At 46.9% G+C, this 16,007-nt stretch overlaps 4 protein-coding genes across 4 annotated transcripts; 3 read left to right on the top strand and 1 right to left on the bottom strand.

The window, feature by feature from the left end:
* Positions 1 to 297: 297 nt before the first annotated feature.
* On the top strand, positions 298 to 2,250 carry FSUBG_9198 (Pfs NACHT and ankyrin domain protein; the record flags this gene model as incomplete). Its single annotated transcript, XM_036687684.1, has 4 exons — positions 298 to 338; positions 382 to 1,492; positions 1,667 to 2,048; positions 2,216 to 2,250. 4 exons carry the CDS (start codon positions 298 to 300, stop codon positions 2,248 to 2,250), a joined length of 1,569 nt encoding a protein of 522 aa, XP_036535340.1.
* A 2,696-nt stretch (positions 2,251 to 4,946) lies between these two features.
* On the bottom strand, positions 4,947 to 5,624 carry FSUBG_9197 (uncharacterized protein; the record flags this gene model as incomplete). Its single annotated transcript, XM_036687683.1, has 1 exon — positions 4,947 to 5,624. One exon carries the CDS (start codon positions 5,622 to 5,624, stop codon positions 4,947 to 4,949), a length of 678 nt encoding a protein of 225 aa, XP_036535339.1.
* Positions 5,625 to 6,441: 817 nt separating this feature from the next.
* FSUBG_9196 (salicylate hydroxylase) lies at positions 6,442 to 7,665 on the top strand (the record flags this gene model as incomplete). The annotated part of the gene is made up of 1 exon (XM_036687682.1): positions 6,442 to 7,665. One exon carries the CDS (start codon positions 6,442 to 6,444, stop codon positions 7,663 to 7,665), a length of 1,224 nt encoding a protein of 407 aa, XP_036535338.1.
* A 4,736-nt stretch (positions 7,666 to 12,401) lies between these two features.
* FSUBG_9195 (uncharacterized protein) lies at positions 12,402 to 15,987 on the top strand (the record flags this gene model as incomplete). The annotated part of the gene is made up of 9 exons (XM_036687681.1): positions 12,402 to 12,510; positions 12,560 to 13,447; positions 13,607 to 13,920; positions 13,970 to 14,437; positions 14,506 to 14,640; positions 14,715 to 14,739; positions 14,796 to 15,268; positions 15,324 to 15,695; positions 15,748 to 15,987. 9 exons carry the CDS (start codon positions 12,402 to 12,404, stop codon positions 15,985 to 15,987), a joined length of 3,024 nt encoding a protein of 1,007 aa, XP_036535337.1.
* Positions 15,988 to 16,007: the final 20 nt, after the last annotated feature.

Raw genomic sequence — 16,007 nt, 5'->3', positions numbered from 1 at the left:
GGCGAATCAGAACGAAGTTTGGGTCCAGCCATTCAAATTCAAACAACTGAGTGCTGTGCTCCGCCCTGCTGCGCCCGCATGGTTGCGATAACTCGGCCACATATACAAGTCCTTGGGGGGGCGATACCTCCTGTCGTCTTGCAGAGAATTCTGTCTGCTTCATTCCCCCCCCAGAGAAAGAAATCGGATACCTCCACAACAGGACCCCAGACGGTAACTCACAATCCTTAACGCTCTCCGCTCCAAATTCTATCGACACCCATCGAACGTGGAATCTCTGATCTTAACTCCCGAAAGATGCCCGACATTAAGATTTTGAATCTGATCTCTACAGTCATGTGGATTATAGAGAGCATCTTGGGATGCTTACCAACTGTTCAGGAACAATGAAACTGTCCCAGAGGCGTTTTGCAGAGTGGTTGAAAGCCTCGCACTTGTCCAGGGCATTCTCCGAGCTACCAGGGAGCGCATTAGGACAGATTTCTACGAGGAGGTCTACCAGATGATCGAGACTGTCGTGAGAACGTGCAAGGTCAAGGCAGAGCACTTGAATGCAATATTCCATGCTGTTGCTACGACGGAAGGTATATTCATGCTCGAACGCTACCGAGCTGTCGCGCGACGATTGGGAAAGGGAAACGAGGTGGAAGTCTTAGCAATGGAGATGTTGCAAGATATGCGCTTCTTGGTAGAGAATCGCGCAGTTCAAACGACAACTGAAGCCAGCGATGCGCAAATCGATGAAGCTATTGAGTATCTGCCTCGCGTACCGCCCTCGATGCCAGACGAAAGTTTAATACATTCTGTACCCGTTAATGAATGCATGGACAACTACGGCAAGTACATCAGTATTCACTTTACCTTTGGAAACACCTTCAGCAGCAGCGGCACCGTCAGCAACGGCACTATCATCGAAGACACAGTCACCTGGGTCCACGATGTCCAGCGAGCTGTAGAAATACACCCCTTGATTTGGGAGCTCCCTTGGTTTGAACAAAGTAGTAGACCTCCGGTGAGACTCCCGTGGAATCCCTGTGTGACGAAGGATTGCGTATTACCAAACGGTCATTTGTCTTCACACGAAGTCTGGAAGCCATGCACCATTGAAGACTGTAGCCGACACCAAGGCCACGGCGGAGACCACATAATGAGAAGTGAAGAGTTGAGTGAGATTAATGCTAGGTTCGAAAAGAGAGCTAAGGCCGCCCAGATGTTTTGGAGAGAGCTCGCGGATACGGTGCTTGAAGCCATGGGGTATCCTCAGCCTGAGGATCGATGGAGATCTAAGATGGCGAGAACCATCATAAAACCTTTCGAGAACACCAGAAGAAAGCCACTGATTCAATCTGCGAGCTTACCCAGAGGAATACCTTCATCACCCTATCGTAAGTTTGTTCTCGAGAATCGACAGATCCGCTTATTCCAATTGGATCCTGCAACGACGACAAGTATCACGGGCTCTTTCATCTGCGCAGAGCTATCGTCGCGTCCTGTGTATACCGCGCTTTCTTACACATGGGGTGACCGAGGAAACGAGCGGAAGATCACGCTCCTGAATCAAGGCGAGCTTGCAATCGGGGAAAATCTGTATTCCTTTCTACGCCTACAGAGCTCAATCATCACTCAACCAACCTCGTTCTGAATCGATGCTGTCTGCATTGATCAGGCAAATATCCATGAGCGCAACCATGAAGTCGGACTTATGCGACAGATCTACAACAGCGCCGCCAAGGTCTATGTGTGGCTCGGGCAGGAGGACGAGAGTAGTGACATCGCGATGCGGTTCGTGGTAGCGCAGGCTTCCAAGCCTCTCCGTCCAAGAGGTTCAGGATACCATGCCCTATGGTCGAGGCGGGAAGGCAAAGCCCTTCACGCCTTATGCGATCGACGTTACTGGAGGCGCATGTGGATTATTCAAGAACTCCTTCATGCTAACGATATTACCGTCTGGTGCGGCTCGCTCAACTTTTCGTGGGACGATATAGAGAAACTCTATCTTAAGCTCAAGACAATTGAAGAGTCCCACTGGTTCGCGCACCACGCGAGAGGTATATTTTGCTGTTCTGCAGCGCGTTGAGGGACAACAGGAGCAGTTCCGCGCCTTGCTTTCGCAGACTTTTGGTCTAGCGGGTCGTGGCGTTGATTTGCATGGACAGAACATGTATTCTCTTCCAAAGAATACCCTCGGTACGAGCTTATGCTGATACGAGAATAGGATCGAGTACAGTACACCTAACGCCCAACGACTAGTGTTGAAAGCAAGGCAGAATGACTGGACTGACGGTGTTGTATAACTACTACTGCTATCGAATCAGAGCGATATATCGGCTGTTGTGAGACTCATGGATTTTGCCACCATCAACTTGGAAGGGGCCATTAGGTCATGTTAACGCCGGGTACTTGTTGCTAGGTAAGTTGTCTGTGCTGAGTTAAGCTCTTAGGTCAAATTCCTAACTTCAAATTATGTTTTTAGTGAGTACTTTAGATGTTGTTGACGAAGAGGCTATGGGTATTGTACGATCGTTTGAAGCATGGTGAGCTGGGCTTGAAGCGACGAGAGTCCCCACGGAAGGCGTCAACGCTCGAGACTCTTTAAAATCTCATAACGAGCAAATTTTTAGTCGCTGTTAGGCCAGATAGAACGAGTTCATTTTTGATACTCCATTTCAAATTAGTTTACAAGCCAGAAGAACAAAATAGAAAGCCTGATTCCTTGATAAGACAACCAGTACGAGCGATAAGCTAAGTCATCTTGAAGCCTTATTATACCTTGTCCGCCGGAATAATCCCGGTTGCCCTGAACTAACGTTAGAACAAACTTAAACATCCCCCGACGAACTGTTACTGATTGCCTCAGCTTGGGCAAACGCCCTATTCTATATTTATAACCCGAGGATGGATAGTCCTGTGTAGGAAAGAATACTCAAGATCTTAATACTAAAATCTAAATATTTAGGTCATTTAGCCCAAGCTTAGGGGGCTCTTTACTAGCTTATTTTAGTAGCCTTTTGAATAAAGTCTTAATAACTTTCTGCTTCTCGAGGACAGTTTAGCTCTCCGCTGATATTTCTGAAACTAAATAAGTTCCTTGACAAATTGCCATTGTTTGAGAAGTACTATAAGCAGAAATATCCTTTATTGAACTATTCGACTTAGCGTTAGGTAGCGAATTAAAGCTCGTCATATCATTACAATTTTCAGACCGTCGGCCTGACTCAGCCACGTTCGTTGATTGGCCCATCTTCCGCCCCTGCCAATAGGAGAAATAGAGGATGCCTGGATGCTCAGCACAGCCTCCACGGTAAATCCCTTCCATGATCCATTTTGTCATTCTCCTCCTCTTTAATACCGCGATTTCGCCTTTGATTGTAATTACTGAGTGACAATAGCCTTCAAAGCAATGGCTAATATCCTCCCTCACGAACTTCTCACCAAAGTGTTTGAGAACATTAGCTCTTGCGACAGTCAGAAATCTACCCTTCATTCTTGTCTGCTCGTTAACAAAGAATGGCATGATGTTGCTCTTCGCTTGCTATACAAGGACCTCGTGTTCTTTGTCAACCCCAGGCTGGATCTCTTTAAGGCATGCCATGATCGATGGGCCGTTACTGCTCTGACACGGTCTTTGACTCTCTACATAAATTGCCCACCAGGCGGTTTTGACCACGACACTCATGATCCATTCCTTCAACTGGCGACGGCTGTAATTCCGCACATGAAAAAACTCAGGTCTTTCTCTCTAGCGCGCCATCATCGAGACGCGTTCTGTTATATTCAGAAGTCAATTGTTTCAGCTATCCTGAGAAGCATTCCGTCAAGTTGCACAGGCCTAGAGCTTGATTTGGGTACATCGGATAACATAAATTACAATCTCAACGAACCCAAGCCTCATCTTTGCGAGGATTTGCGCACCATACTGCCACGAATGCAGCACGTCCATATCGACATGAGCTCTTTGTGCGATGCAATGTTTGGCACTTGGGACTCGGATGACTGCTTCCATCCGATTGCTTTGCCAAATATACAGAGCCTCCACGTTGATTGCGTGGGCATGCAGCACAAGACGCCGTGTCCAGAAAGGCATCAGCAGGATGAGGGGTCAGTCTGGAAATCGATCATTACAGCCCTGCAGCAGGTAGTTGAGCTGCCAGATACCGCAGCTGACCCAGATATCACTATTTTGGGTTCATCGGCGCCGTTGAGCTCCTACAAACGAAACATTTACACGACACTATTGCGCTGTCATATAAAAAGAGGGCGGACTACGACTTGGGCTTTTCCTACCATCAAACACGTAATTGAGGGGGCGGTGCAAGGTCGGTATTGGAAGCTGTCGCTCATTTACATGCGTTTGAATAACGAGGCGTATATGACTGATAAGAAATGGATCTATCCGTTAGCTGCCGGACGTCCATGGAGGATTCTCAATACAGACGCGAGACTACCTACTTCTTGGAGTAGCAGTGCAGAATGGGTGCCAGACAGGAAGCTAAAAATCAAGGCCTGGGATACGTGGGCGAAAGAGAAAATAGGTGAGGGGCCTATGCTGCTGAAGAATGAGGAACTTGCGGGGATGAGGCTCATAGATGCAGAGGAGCGTGAGGGTCATGAAGAGGTTTGCCTGGTGGAAAAGACGCCGGCTGGGTTTCTCAGGCCAAGTCGCTATTACGGAGGCCAGCTTTTTAGGGCAAAGGAACAGTAATTCATTATGAAATATATATGAAGCTAGCTAGGGGAGGAAAGAAAACATAGGACCTTGATCCTAAATAGCCAAAAGAATTAGATAACATAGTCTAAGATTAGGATACTTTTACTAAGTTTATTTTACTACCATATATTAAAGTCCGATATTCTCTGATCCCAGAATGTTAGCTAGTAAACGGAACTAAAGTCCAGAAATAATATCTGAGTAACCAATGCACCTTAAGCTTCCATGTCAAAATGTCCTAGTTGCTGAGAACAGGAGACTGTCCGTCCCAGTCGCTGCTTTCAGCTGCATCAATAAGCCACTTTCCAACACTCCCCCTAGTAATCTTGGGCATCCAAGCGCAACCCTTTCCATCATCAGGCCAAACCTTGACAGGCTGGGCTTCACCCTCCCCAAGCATAACGGGCCGAGAAAGGACAAAAGTCAGCCCACTCTCTCTAACCAGACGATCAACCTCGTTATGATCCTTGAGGCCAATGCCCATACTTCCGTGGCTAAAGATCATTTTTCCAGGGAGATTCATAGAGCGCCACGATGATCCAGCGCCTTGAGCAGAGTTTACCACGATCTTTGGGGAGATATTTGCTTGGGAAGTGGCAGCGAGGAGAGCACGCATGCTCACAGCCAGGAAATCAGGTGTAGTGTCAGGGTGCAGAGCTGCGAAAGGCGACTCTGTGGCTCTGACCTGCGCAAGAGCTGAGATGACTACATCCGGAGGTTGAGGTGTTGTAAGAGCCCTGACGATGTCGGACTCTGAAGTTGGTGTTCCCTGGACGAGGGTGAGGTTGGAGTGAGAAGGGAGTTTGGCGGAGTTTGTGTTGCGGACGAGGGCCGTTACTGTGTGGCCGCGGGATAGAGCCTCTTGGACGGCCAAAGAGCCGTTGCGGCCTGTTCCACCAATGGAGAGAAAGTGCATTTTGAAGTGAATTTTGGTGGAGAAGCGGTAGTTGTTTTGACTGGGGTAGATCTGCGCAGATCACAGATGCCAAGTGAGGATGAGGGTTAGAAGGCGCTCAGAGTATGAGACTGGGTGTTCAGGGGGAGGGTATTTATGATGTTTCGAAAAGTTTCTGAAGGAGTTGATTGTGAATGTGAGTGAACCGATGAAAAAAACCTACTGCGCGTCACATACTCAGTCTTTATAGCATATCCCCTTCCCATTATCCCGGCCGAGTCACTCGGACCCGATATCTCGGCCGGGCGGTTACTATGGCTATGCGAAAACCGCGCCGCAGGTTGGAAATCAGCACTAGCAAGTCCGAGCATTACAGCGGGCGCATCAATAAGCGACCTAGCCTATAGATGATCATTCAGAGAGCGAGCTAGCCTGAGGAAGAGGCAGTGCTGATCGTTAGCCGGCCGAGAAGGAATGGATATCGGCCGGATGGATCGACTCGGCCGGTAGAAGAGGAGTTCTGGTCAAGATGATTGGCTGAGACGGATGAGAGCGGCACGATTGTGTGAGAATGAAGGGATTTTTGGCAAAAGACCGAGACCGAGTAAATTACCGCAGGATGGGGATTGCTTTATTATAGGATTGTGGGAGGATTCGGGAGGAAGGGTGGTTGCGGGCGTTGTGTATATATAGGAGGCTATGGACAAGGTGGTGATGCATCAGAAACTCACCAACTCATCAATCATACCTATATTCACATCTCAGAACACCAAAACAAGACTTTCACTCTATACATCTTCAACTCCAAACCTGTCTTCTTCCCTTCTTCAAAGTCACCATGCCATCCCCACAAGTCGCCATCATCGGAGCAGGCCTCTCGGGTCTCGCCCTTGCACTCGCCCTTCACCAACAAGGCATACAATCCGCCGCCTACGAACAGCAAAGCGCACCCCTCGACATCGGCGGTGCCATCATGCTATCACCCAACTCCCTCCGCGCCCTAGACAAGCTCGGCGTCTTTGAACGCCTGCTCCCCAAGTCCTACAAATTCCAGGACTTGTATTTTTACTCCCAAGACGATAAGCTCGTGGACGTCTTTGAGTTTGGCAATCAAGAGAAATATGGATACTCTGGTATCCGTGTTTATCGCTTTGAGCTCATTAATGTTCTTCTTGATCTTGTTAAAGAAGCGGGTATCAAGGTTGAGTATGGGAGAAAGTTTGAGAATATTGTTAGCGAGACGGAGGATAGTGTCACGTGGCGCTTTACGGACGGGAGCGAAGAGACTGCTGGTCTTCTTGTTGGAGCTGATGGTATTCACTCTCGTGTCAGAAAGTATCTCCATCCAGACCTAGAGCCAAAGTTTACCAACATGATCGGTGTCACAGCTGCTGTTCCTGCCAAGCAGCTCAAGTTGGAGAACAACGAGTACAAGCTTCCAGCTACCTTCATGCACGACAAACGCGGCGCCTTCGTCATTGCACCACAGTTATCTGATGGTTCGGAAGTTTTAATCGGAAAGCAAAAGGTCTTTGTCGGTGAAGATCCAGGCCGTGATGCTTGGAAGGCGATGAACTCTGATAAGACGTGGTGCGTTGACTTTCTCCGCGAAGGCAACGAGGATTTCCCCGCCATCGTCGCAAACTCAACCTCAGAAATCTCGCCCAAGAGAGTCAATCTCTGGCCATTTTATCTCCTCCCCAAGCTTGAGACGTGGGCTTCTAGTGATAAGTACGGCCGCGTCGCTATTCTCGGCGACGCAGCACACGCTATTCCCCCCACCGCCGGCCAAGGTGTGAACCAAGCTTTTGAGGATGTGTACACGTTCGCTGGTGTTCTTGCTCAGTTGAAGGAGAATAACAGTGAGGGTCTTAGTGATGCTCTTGGACGATGGCAGAAGGGAAGACAGGAGCGTGTTGATAAGATCATTGAGCTGAACAATGAGATTAACAAAAGGAGGATGCCTAATCAGGGTGATGTTGAGACGAAACCATTTGATATTGACTGGCTGTATTCGGTCGATCTGGACGAGATGGTACGAGGCTTTGTTAGTGGTAACTAGAGTGGGTTGGATTGAAGATATGCTTATCAGGCAATGGATTAGTGTTGCTACTGTTATGGAAAGGTTACTGTAGTGGACATTGTAAAAGTATAACGAGCTGTCACTTACTGTTTAACCTGTTTAACTTTAAGTTCAAAAGTTAAATTATGAATATAATGTACCTAAAGTATTCCTTAAAACAAAGGCAGTTTATTAACTAACTTATTTGGTTTTATACCCAGTCCTTTGAACCCTCTCTGCACGTGATAAAACGAGTGACTCAAAAGACCAAGGTAATGAATATAACATCCAAAAGAAATAAGCCAGAGCCATACCGGCACAAGAAAATAAGAGAGTTTAAAGAGCATATTCGAAAATCGCTGGAATATACTGTTGATTGTAGATGTAATTGATATTAAAGGAAAAGAAGAGCCTTAGAACTCATCTTATACCTCAAGCAACACTCATAGACTCTACTATACAATAACTGTCTGTGCTAATAGCTACGGCAATCTAGATACAGATATAATCATAAATGCGTATGAATGCTAAAGAACAAATCGTATTCGGTCCCAAGGTGTTTACTTATCGCCGAGCGAAAAGTGCGGGGATTAATTAAATCTGCCGAAGTGGAAGCTGCTGACCTATCTGAAACACTACCCCTGGCAGCATCTAGCACTGCAGTGAGATTTGTGGCACTATTCTACAATGTAACTTCTATTGCGCCATATATTGTGATACATAAATGGCACAGTACATCGACAAGGTTCAGGGTTCTTAAGGATTCTTAATATAACTCATAACTTTATTACCTCACGGTAGGTTTAGTTATTGTACCTATAATTACTAGCTCGGTCCGTAGCCTTTCGATAGTGAGTAGTTTTAGTAATTATATATGGATGTTAGTATAATCGATTGCAGTTGGCCACATATTAAATGCTCTGCTGTTCGAAGACTGTGTACAGGTGCTGCTTCTTGGGCCAACATGATCTATGATACACATTCACATTGTCGATGTTAGCGCTTATTAGCGCGACTAACACACTGTTCACAGGATGGTTGTATTCAGGGTCAATAAAATCCTGCTCGGAACCGACTTAACTTACGTCGGGACCGAAAGCAAGTATCTGTGCTGAACTTCATAGTTTAAAGTACCAATAGATTTTTACCATTACCCCAGAGTATGAACGACGGATTGCCTGGGAATTTCAAGGTTTGGTAAATAAAGTCTATTGAGTTAGTCCACCACGTATCTAAAAGCACAGATCAATTCGAATTTACTTTGAGGCATTTCCAAGTGCAATACTTGATTAGGATACGCGATGTAAGATTACTTAAATATCTCCTAGAGAAACATGAAGCCTTGATAAATACACATGTTTTGAGGTAGACCCCGCCTACTTTCGCTCTTGGAATTCTATTGACTTAATACAACGTTAGTATTTCACTATGTGGCTTATCGCAAACATATCTATCGTGGCTAGAAATCATGCCCTGATTATCTCTGGGTTCTTATTAACGGCACTGTCTGTCTTGTGTGTAATTTTAAGGACCATCACCCGCACGATATTGGCTTACATTGGCTGGGAGGATTGGCTTGCCATCATTGCTGCTGTTCGTGGATATTCCCTATACTTCTTTCTCCAATTTATATCGTCTAATGCCTTCTCAGTTCGGGGCCGTCGGCTTTCTTACGGCATCTATGTTCAGTAACTACAGAGAGCACATATCCCCGCCAATGTTAGAACTGACATAAATGCTAAGCATTCGCTTTGTACTTGGAGATGTGGTTTTACCCGCCACGTTGCAACGATTCCTTCAGGCTCGCCTTGCTACAATTATTGCCTATAACTTCACACAGCTCGCCGTGAAGTTTTCGACATTGGTACTGTACAAAAGATTTTTACGTTGCCTGTCGCTCAACGTACCTTCACATATCTTATCTGCTGATATGTACACTACCCTGCCTAATTTTACCAATGTCCTGCTGGCCTGTTGCCAAGTTTTGGGATCAGACCATCCCTGGACGATGCGTGAATCAAGGAATCATGCAATATACGCTGGCAGGCATAAACGTTTTCAACGACCTGGCTATTCTTGTTGCACCCTGGCCCTTTCTCAAGGCTTTGCAAATTTCATCGAGGGCAAGGATTGCGCTTATGGCTGTTTTTGGGTGTGGAAGCCTGTAAGTATATGCTCTTTGGTCGGCTCCTATCGCTCAAACTCCTAATGCAATCTAGTGTATGCCTAGTGGCAATATTGAGGCTTTACACGATTTATGAGTTCAGTTCTGCGACCGATCAACAAAAGACGCGTGAGTTGGTATTCTAGAACTGGTTACAGTCATTTAACTGACATCAAGTATTAGGAGCTACGGGTGTTGATCTTGTCATTTGGTCAGGCGTTGAGATCAACTTGTCTATTATTTGTACCTCGGTGCCTACGCTCAGATTGTTAGCAAGGAGAGCTTTTTCAGGTTACGCATCACGCAGCGAGTCTACTGAACCGATACAGCTAAGCTAGCCAGAATCCAGCGGTGTCCGATGAGTTGATATACCAATGAAGTCGCTACTAACAAATAAGTCCTTTACTTATAGAGATTGTGAAATGTTAGTGCCTCCTGCTTTGAGTTAAGAAATCATTAGTATCTATTAAGTTCTTTACCTCCCTAATTGGAATAATTAATCCCTCCTGGCACAAGTTTCTGAAATACTCCTTGAGGGTCATACTTCTGGCTAACAGATTGTATTTCGCGCTTGATGGCTTTGTCATAGCTATCGATTGGGTCCTGCGACTTGTCCGTATATTTTAAATACTTGCAAGAAATGTAGAATCTCTTCCTATAAGACACGTATTTGGTTGTTCATGATCACCTACAAGGCCTTCTAGACCTTACCATCGTCTTCGCGATCGGAACAGGCAGTTGTCAATACAGCCACGACAAATTCGTATCCACCAGGTTCGAGACTTAACGTATTTATTCCATTAATCACAGCATGTGGTTGAAGGAGATGAACGATCTGAAGATCAGCTATAAGTCTTGTGCCCTCTTCCCAGAGGCCGTATACAAGCTCGAATCACCGTTTTGAAACAAGTACATAAGGCCCATAGTCCTATGTGCATGTGTCAGATTCAGAGTTAGTGTGCACTCCGGCACAATGATTTACCTCGAGTTTCCTTCAAGTAAAGACCCGTTGGTTTTCTTGGTGATGTATGCGACATTCTCAAGGCCAGTATTGCTTGAACGTTGGCCAGGGATAGAAAGAAAGGATGAATAAACGGGTGGATTATCTTGGCAGACCTCCGGTCTGAACTCAATTCGACCTGATTCATGGCTCGCATATCAACCGTGATACCACCTGCAAAGTTTGCAGCACTGCCCCAAATCGTATGGCCGCCACTGCGGAAGGTGAACTTGTGGCTTCTAGGACTACTATTCTTGGTCACTTCTCTAACGAATCGTGCCACCTAGGAGCTCCTAGTAGGTGCAAAGACGTAACAGGGCCTTAATTCTCTCTCCTGGCCAGAGTAGTAGGGCGAGCCTGAGCGATTGTATCCACCACTTAGCGGCAGAAGGACGCGGTGTGGCATAAGCTCTTGAAGCTTCAGACAAAAGGCTCCATCTTCTCACGCTTGAATAAACTATGGGAAGAAAGTGAGCAGGATAAACGCGGACAACGTCGTAAATTGACGAAACATGTACAATGGTGTCGAGATTTGCAATGTTTGGCTGATGGATAATTCAGAATATCTGAGGGATGTTTCCATTCAAACATGTCGCCGTCGACTACTGTTATTCTAATGCACTTTCGGAAAGTTCATGCATAGTCGTCATCCGGCGCGATTTGAGTGGTAGACGTGGGCAATTACTGTGCAAGCGTGCATGGAGGAACATGTGCGAGACCAAGAACAACAAGCCTCGCTAACACAACATGTCGGTATGACCATGACGATGCCCAAAAATAGAAGCGATGCTGACATCGAACCATCTTACCTATAAGAACGACTAGTACCCGGCCCATGATGTAGATCATCTTCGTTGTGTGGCTGAAGGGAGAAGCAGAAAAGTGGAAAAGCGCACAGAGCGTCAGACATGCATCTAGGTTTCAAATTTCATTGACTTGTGCAAGGTGAGATCATTCGGGCCGAGAGTCTTGATGCGACACGGTCGGACTCCCGGAGGGAACAGCACGTCGGTACCGAAACTCGAGATGCCAGCGTACTTTCCAAACAGGCAACACTATTTGTCGATCACTGGCACAGGCATTGTTACGCGTCTGGTTAGATGAGCTATAGAGGTATGATAGTGATATTGATATTTTACCTCTTCATATCTATTTGCTTACTTTTATTTCTGTTTATTCTATTAGTAGGGGCGGTTGACAGTCTATTTAATTAATTTAGCCAACTTGAGCCAATGGCCTAAACTAGCCAGTAATTAAACTGTAAATATGACTGCGCTTGGATACTATCTCCAGTGCTATATCTTGTTTTCATTTGTCCAAAGACTTTATAAACAAGCCAAGCAACACGTCCTTAATTGAGGTACCCTATAGGCGGAGGATACGCCAGGTCGTTGGTGACTTTGGTTGCCTCAGGCATTAGCATTCTTATTCCTGACCCACAACTTTCTGTGGTAGCCAGCTATCTTTGTCAGACTCCTAACCTACCCAAGGCATATTCGTTTTGCAGGGCTAGCCGCCTTCATCACCCTGAGACTCGGTGTTGGCGGAACCTGGTGTCTTGCTAGGACAAATATGGATCAGTTCTGTTCCCTCTGTGGAGTCATCCTTGAGCCATGCGAACCTCTGCCAGATCCAAGTGATCCTCCAAAGCGACTGGATTGGAAGCGAGAGATTCGTGCAGGTTGGTACAAGTACCTCTCCTATAGTTTCCGAAGCTCACCCTATCAAAGTGGCCTCTGATGGAGGATTTTCACCCGTGACCTGCACTGGTGTTGGCTTCCTAGACCCAGATCGTCACGACCTCCTGGCTAGCAGTGACCCTGAAACATCGTACATGAACCCAGGACATGGAGAAACATGGAGTCGCCATCCCTTGATCAGCTTGCTGTCTGATGAACGGGCATTTGGTTTTCACGAAATCTGCTGGCAGTTGCTTCTTCAAAAGGTTTCCTTAACGCATCATCACCCTGCTAAGCCGCAACGTATCGCTCAGCTTCTATTCCAGCTTCTCTACTGCCTGCCATATGACAATTTCGACATGCCATGCCACAGCCATGACTTTGGTGGCGCCCTGGCTTTCTGCAGAAAGGATCCAGAGGACTTGCCCAGGCCCTGGAGATTCCTTATGGCTGATCCTCGCACTTTCACTTTTAATTCTACAAACCCAGCTCCCAGAAATAATTCCATACTCCCTCGAGCCACGACTGACTCTCAGATACATGATGATATATTCGCCAAGCTTTCGCCGGAAATGGTGCATTTGATAATTACCATGTTGGAATCAGCAGATCTTTGCAACCTGCGACTGTCATCCAAGTTTGTGTCTAAGCTGACCAGTCCGGATCATCTGTCGCAGAACTTCTGGAAAAGCCGCTTTTCGGTCGTTCGAGAGATGGGCTTCTTTTTACCGTTTTCAAATTTCAGGATCGATTGGAGAAGTCTTTACTTCAACTTGAGGCATAGTATACTTGACAAAACGGAAACTGGCCACATGCGCAATCGCCGCCGTATTTGGCTCTGCTTAGATGCTTTGGCTCAAACCTTGATCCCACTTCTTGACCAGCAGATTTGTCTCCAAGACCTCGGAAGCGTTCAGTTGGATGTGGCTTCAGAATGCTGTGAGTCTAAACGGTCTGTACATACCCCGGCATTGAACGAGGATTGTCGTGACGTTCCGATGGGTGCACGATTATTTGGATATCAATCTATCATTTTCAGACCGCAGAACTTGGGGCCTTACTCGAAGATATCCGTGTCACGCATACTTTTTGATGGAGTATATTACATATCTGGCATAAGAATCTCCGAGGGTAACGACATGGAAATCTTTGAAGAGTTCTCTCGTGCTGGTTACATCATACCTCAGGATGAAGTTCACATATGTCTCCATCCAAACGATTGCTTGACTGGTATGCGGGTCGCTGCCTCTGCAAGCGGTATAGTTGGTCTCAGTTTTCGAATCAGAACCTGGACCGACGATATCGTTTGGAAGAATATAGGTGTTGTTACTGATCTTCCTGACGGTGTCGGGGTCGCAAACATGGAGCCGTGTCATGATACACGGCTGAGGGGAGTAATATTGGGACTTGATGTAAGATTTGTTCTATACGAACTAGTATCCGGCTAACAGGACATTTAAGGCATGCAGGATTGTGTCACTTCAGGTTTTGGAGAGAGTCCAACGTCAAAAGTTGCGGGATACTCCAACGCAAATAGCAGACTATAGATCTGCGCTGTGGCATCCTGACGAACCCGACACCTCTGGCCGTGACATCATTTATCCTCCTACGCCTGTATTTACGCGGGCGGACGACCCCTTGTTTCTGAACATGGACTTTGGAGGCCCTGGGGGGGCCTTGGTCTCACGTCTCAACCGGATCTCTGCTTTACACGATGAGACGAGCGGCCACTTCAGAGGCTTTGCCTTTTACTATATAGATGGCCATACAGCAAGTTTCGGCCTGAGGACGGTCATCACTAGTGCGAGCAAGCGTTCTACCTGTATCGAGCAGTCCCTTTGCATAGACGGGCCATCAGGTGAGAGGATTGTCTCGCTGGAAGTTCAAACTTCTAAGGCCTATGTGAGCGGGGACATCCGCGCTATCAAGGTACAGTTTAGGTCATCGTTTCGCAAGCAGAATCCGACATGAGCTAACACAGTTGATTTAAACTTTAGTTGAGGACGAGCTATAACCGGAATATGGAATTTCGAACGATGGCTAAGCTAGGAGAAGAAGAAGAGAAATATTCACGACAGATCATGTCTTCACCTACGGGGATGCCCATTTCAGCGATACTTGCTAGCGTTGAGGTAAATACTAAATCTGACTTGGTTTCCCTCGTATGCAAATAGCTAAACAGTCTTAACCCTGCAGTTTTGTTCAGGGGCCGTCCAATCGCTGGGCATACAGTATGCGTGTAGTACATCTTCTACGACTCCACTCCTCTCGCGAATACCTTTCACAGATACCAGTGCGGAAGAGGACAACCCGCATAATTTTCCAAACAGTAAAGATGTAATGTATAACGCACCTGCTAATTTTTGGCGCGGCAACGGCTGCTTCACGTCGGTCTTGCTAGCTGGTGTACGACGCATAGGTGTGTCGACAGGTATGCCCGGGCGGACAAGGGGGCTTGATCACATCGCTGGTCTTTGCTTCGAGTTCTGGGGCTCAACAGAGCAAGTTTACCTAGGACAGTGGTATCGAGAAGTTGGCTGCCTGTCAGTGAAAGAAGATGAAAGAATATGTGGCTTCACCTTCTGGCAGCAGCAGGAACATTTGTCCCACGGTCTCGATACTGTATTGCAGAGCGATGGCAACATTGCGGGAATCAGGATAACCAAGACCGGGCTTGGGCAGACAGATATGGAGATTATTTTGGGGGATAAGAACGATATGCTCCCATACGCACTTACGGAGAATCCCTACGAGCGACTGGTGAGATACTCCCCAGCCATGACGAAGAATGGGCTTGGTTCTAACATTCTGGAAGACAGGGCTAGCCTGGGTTTTCAATCGCGAGTGCGATTACACCTACGGCCTCACACGACCTTCACACCATTTCCCGGGAGTTTCTCTAGCCTTGAGGTACATGTTTGGCCTATGGCCGGCGAGTCGGCCACCGGAAAAACTGACTTGGCTTGCTGAGGACGAAGAGGGTAGTCTACTCAAAATCTCTAAAATGCACGCTGTCTTCTCCCGCACGTCTGGAAAGCTCTGCGGTTTCATCTTCGACTACGGCGCTGGCCAGATATCCAGAACCGCGGGATCGGGAGATGGTGTCAAGGCGTCTTTTGATCTTGACAGCGAGGAGTATATCATTCGCATAGCTTTGCAGGTTTGGAGAAACGAGAGCGAAGTAGTGGTAAGCGATGATATCATGGATTTTCCAGTTCAACTCTAATGAGCGATATCAGTTCTACACAAGTGCCGGGAGGGTACACGCCCTGTCCGCTTCTGGTTCATGCGATCAACCACGGGAGAGAGACCCGACAGCTTACGAGGAGTTCGATTGCGGTGATCTGAAAGATGGGTCACGCTATCGGGATAAGAGTAATGAGTGCGTTGGAATATGGATCGCGATGGCATGGCGACCTGGATGTACAAATCTTGTCCACACGGTTGGTGCTATCACTATCTCAAGAGCCGGTAGCTAATAATACAGTGATAAGCACGT

Source organism: Fusarium subglutinans, assembly GCF_013396075.1.
Source record: "Fusarium subglutinans strain NRRL 66333 chromosome Unknown NRRL66333_c0000137, whole genome shotgun sequence".
In the NCBI taxonomy this organism is placed as follows: domain Eukaryota; kingdom Fungi; phylum Ascomycota; class Sordariomycetes; order Hypocreales; family Nectriaceae; genus Fusarium; species Fusarium subglutinans.
Note: the sequence above shows the minus strand (reverse complement) of the source record. Positions and strands in the feature narration are given on the sequence as shown.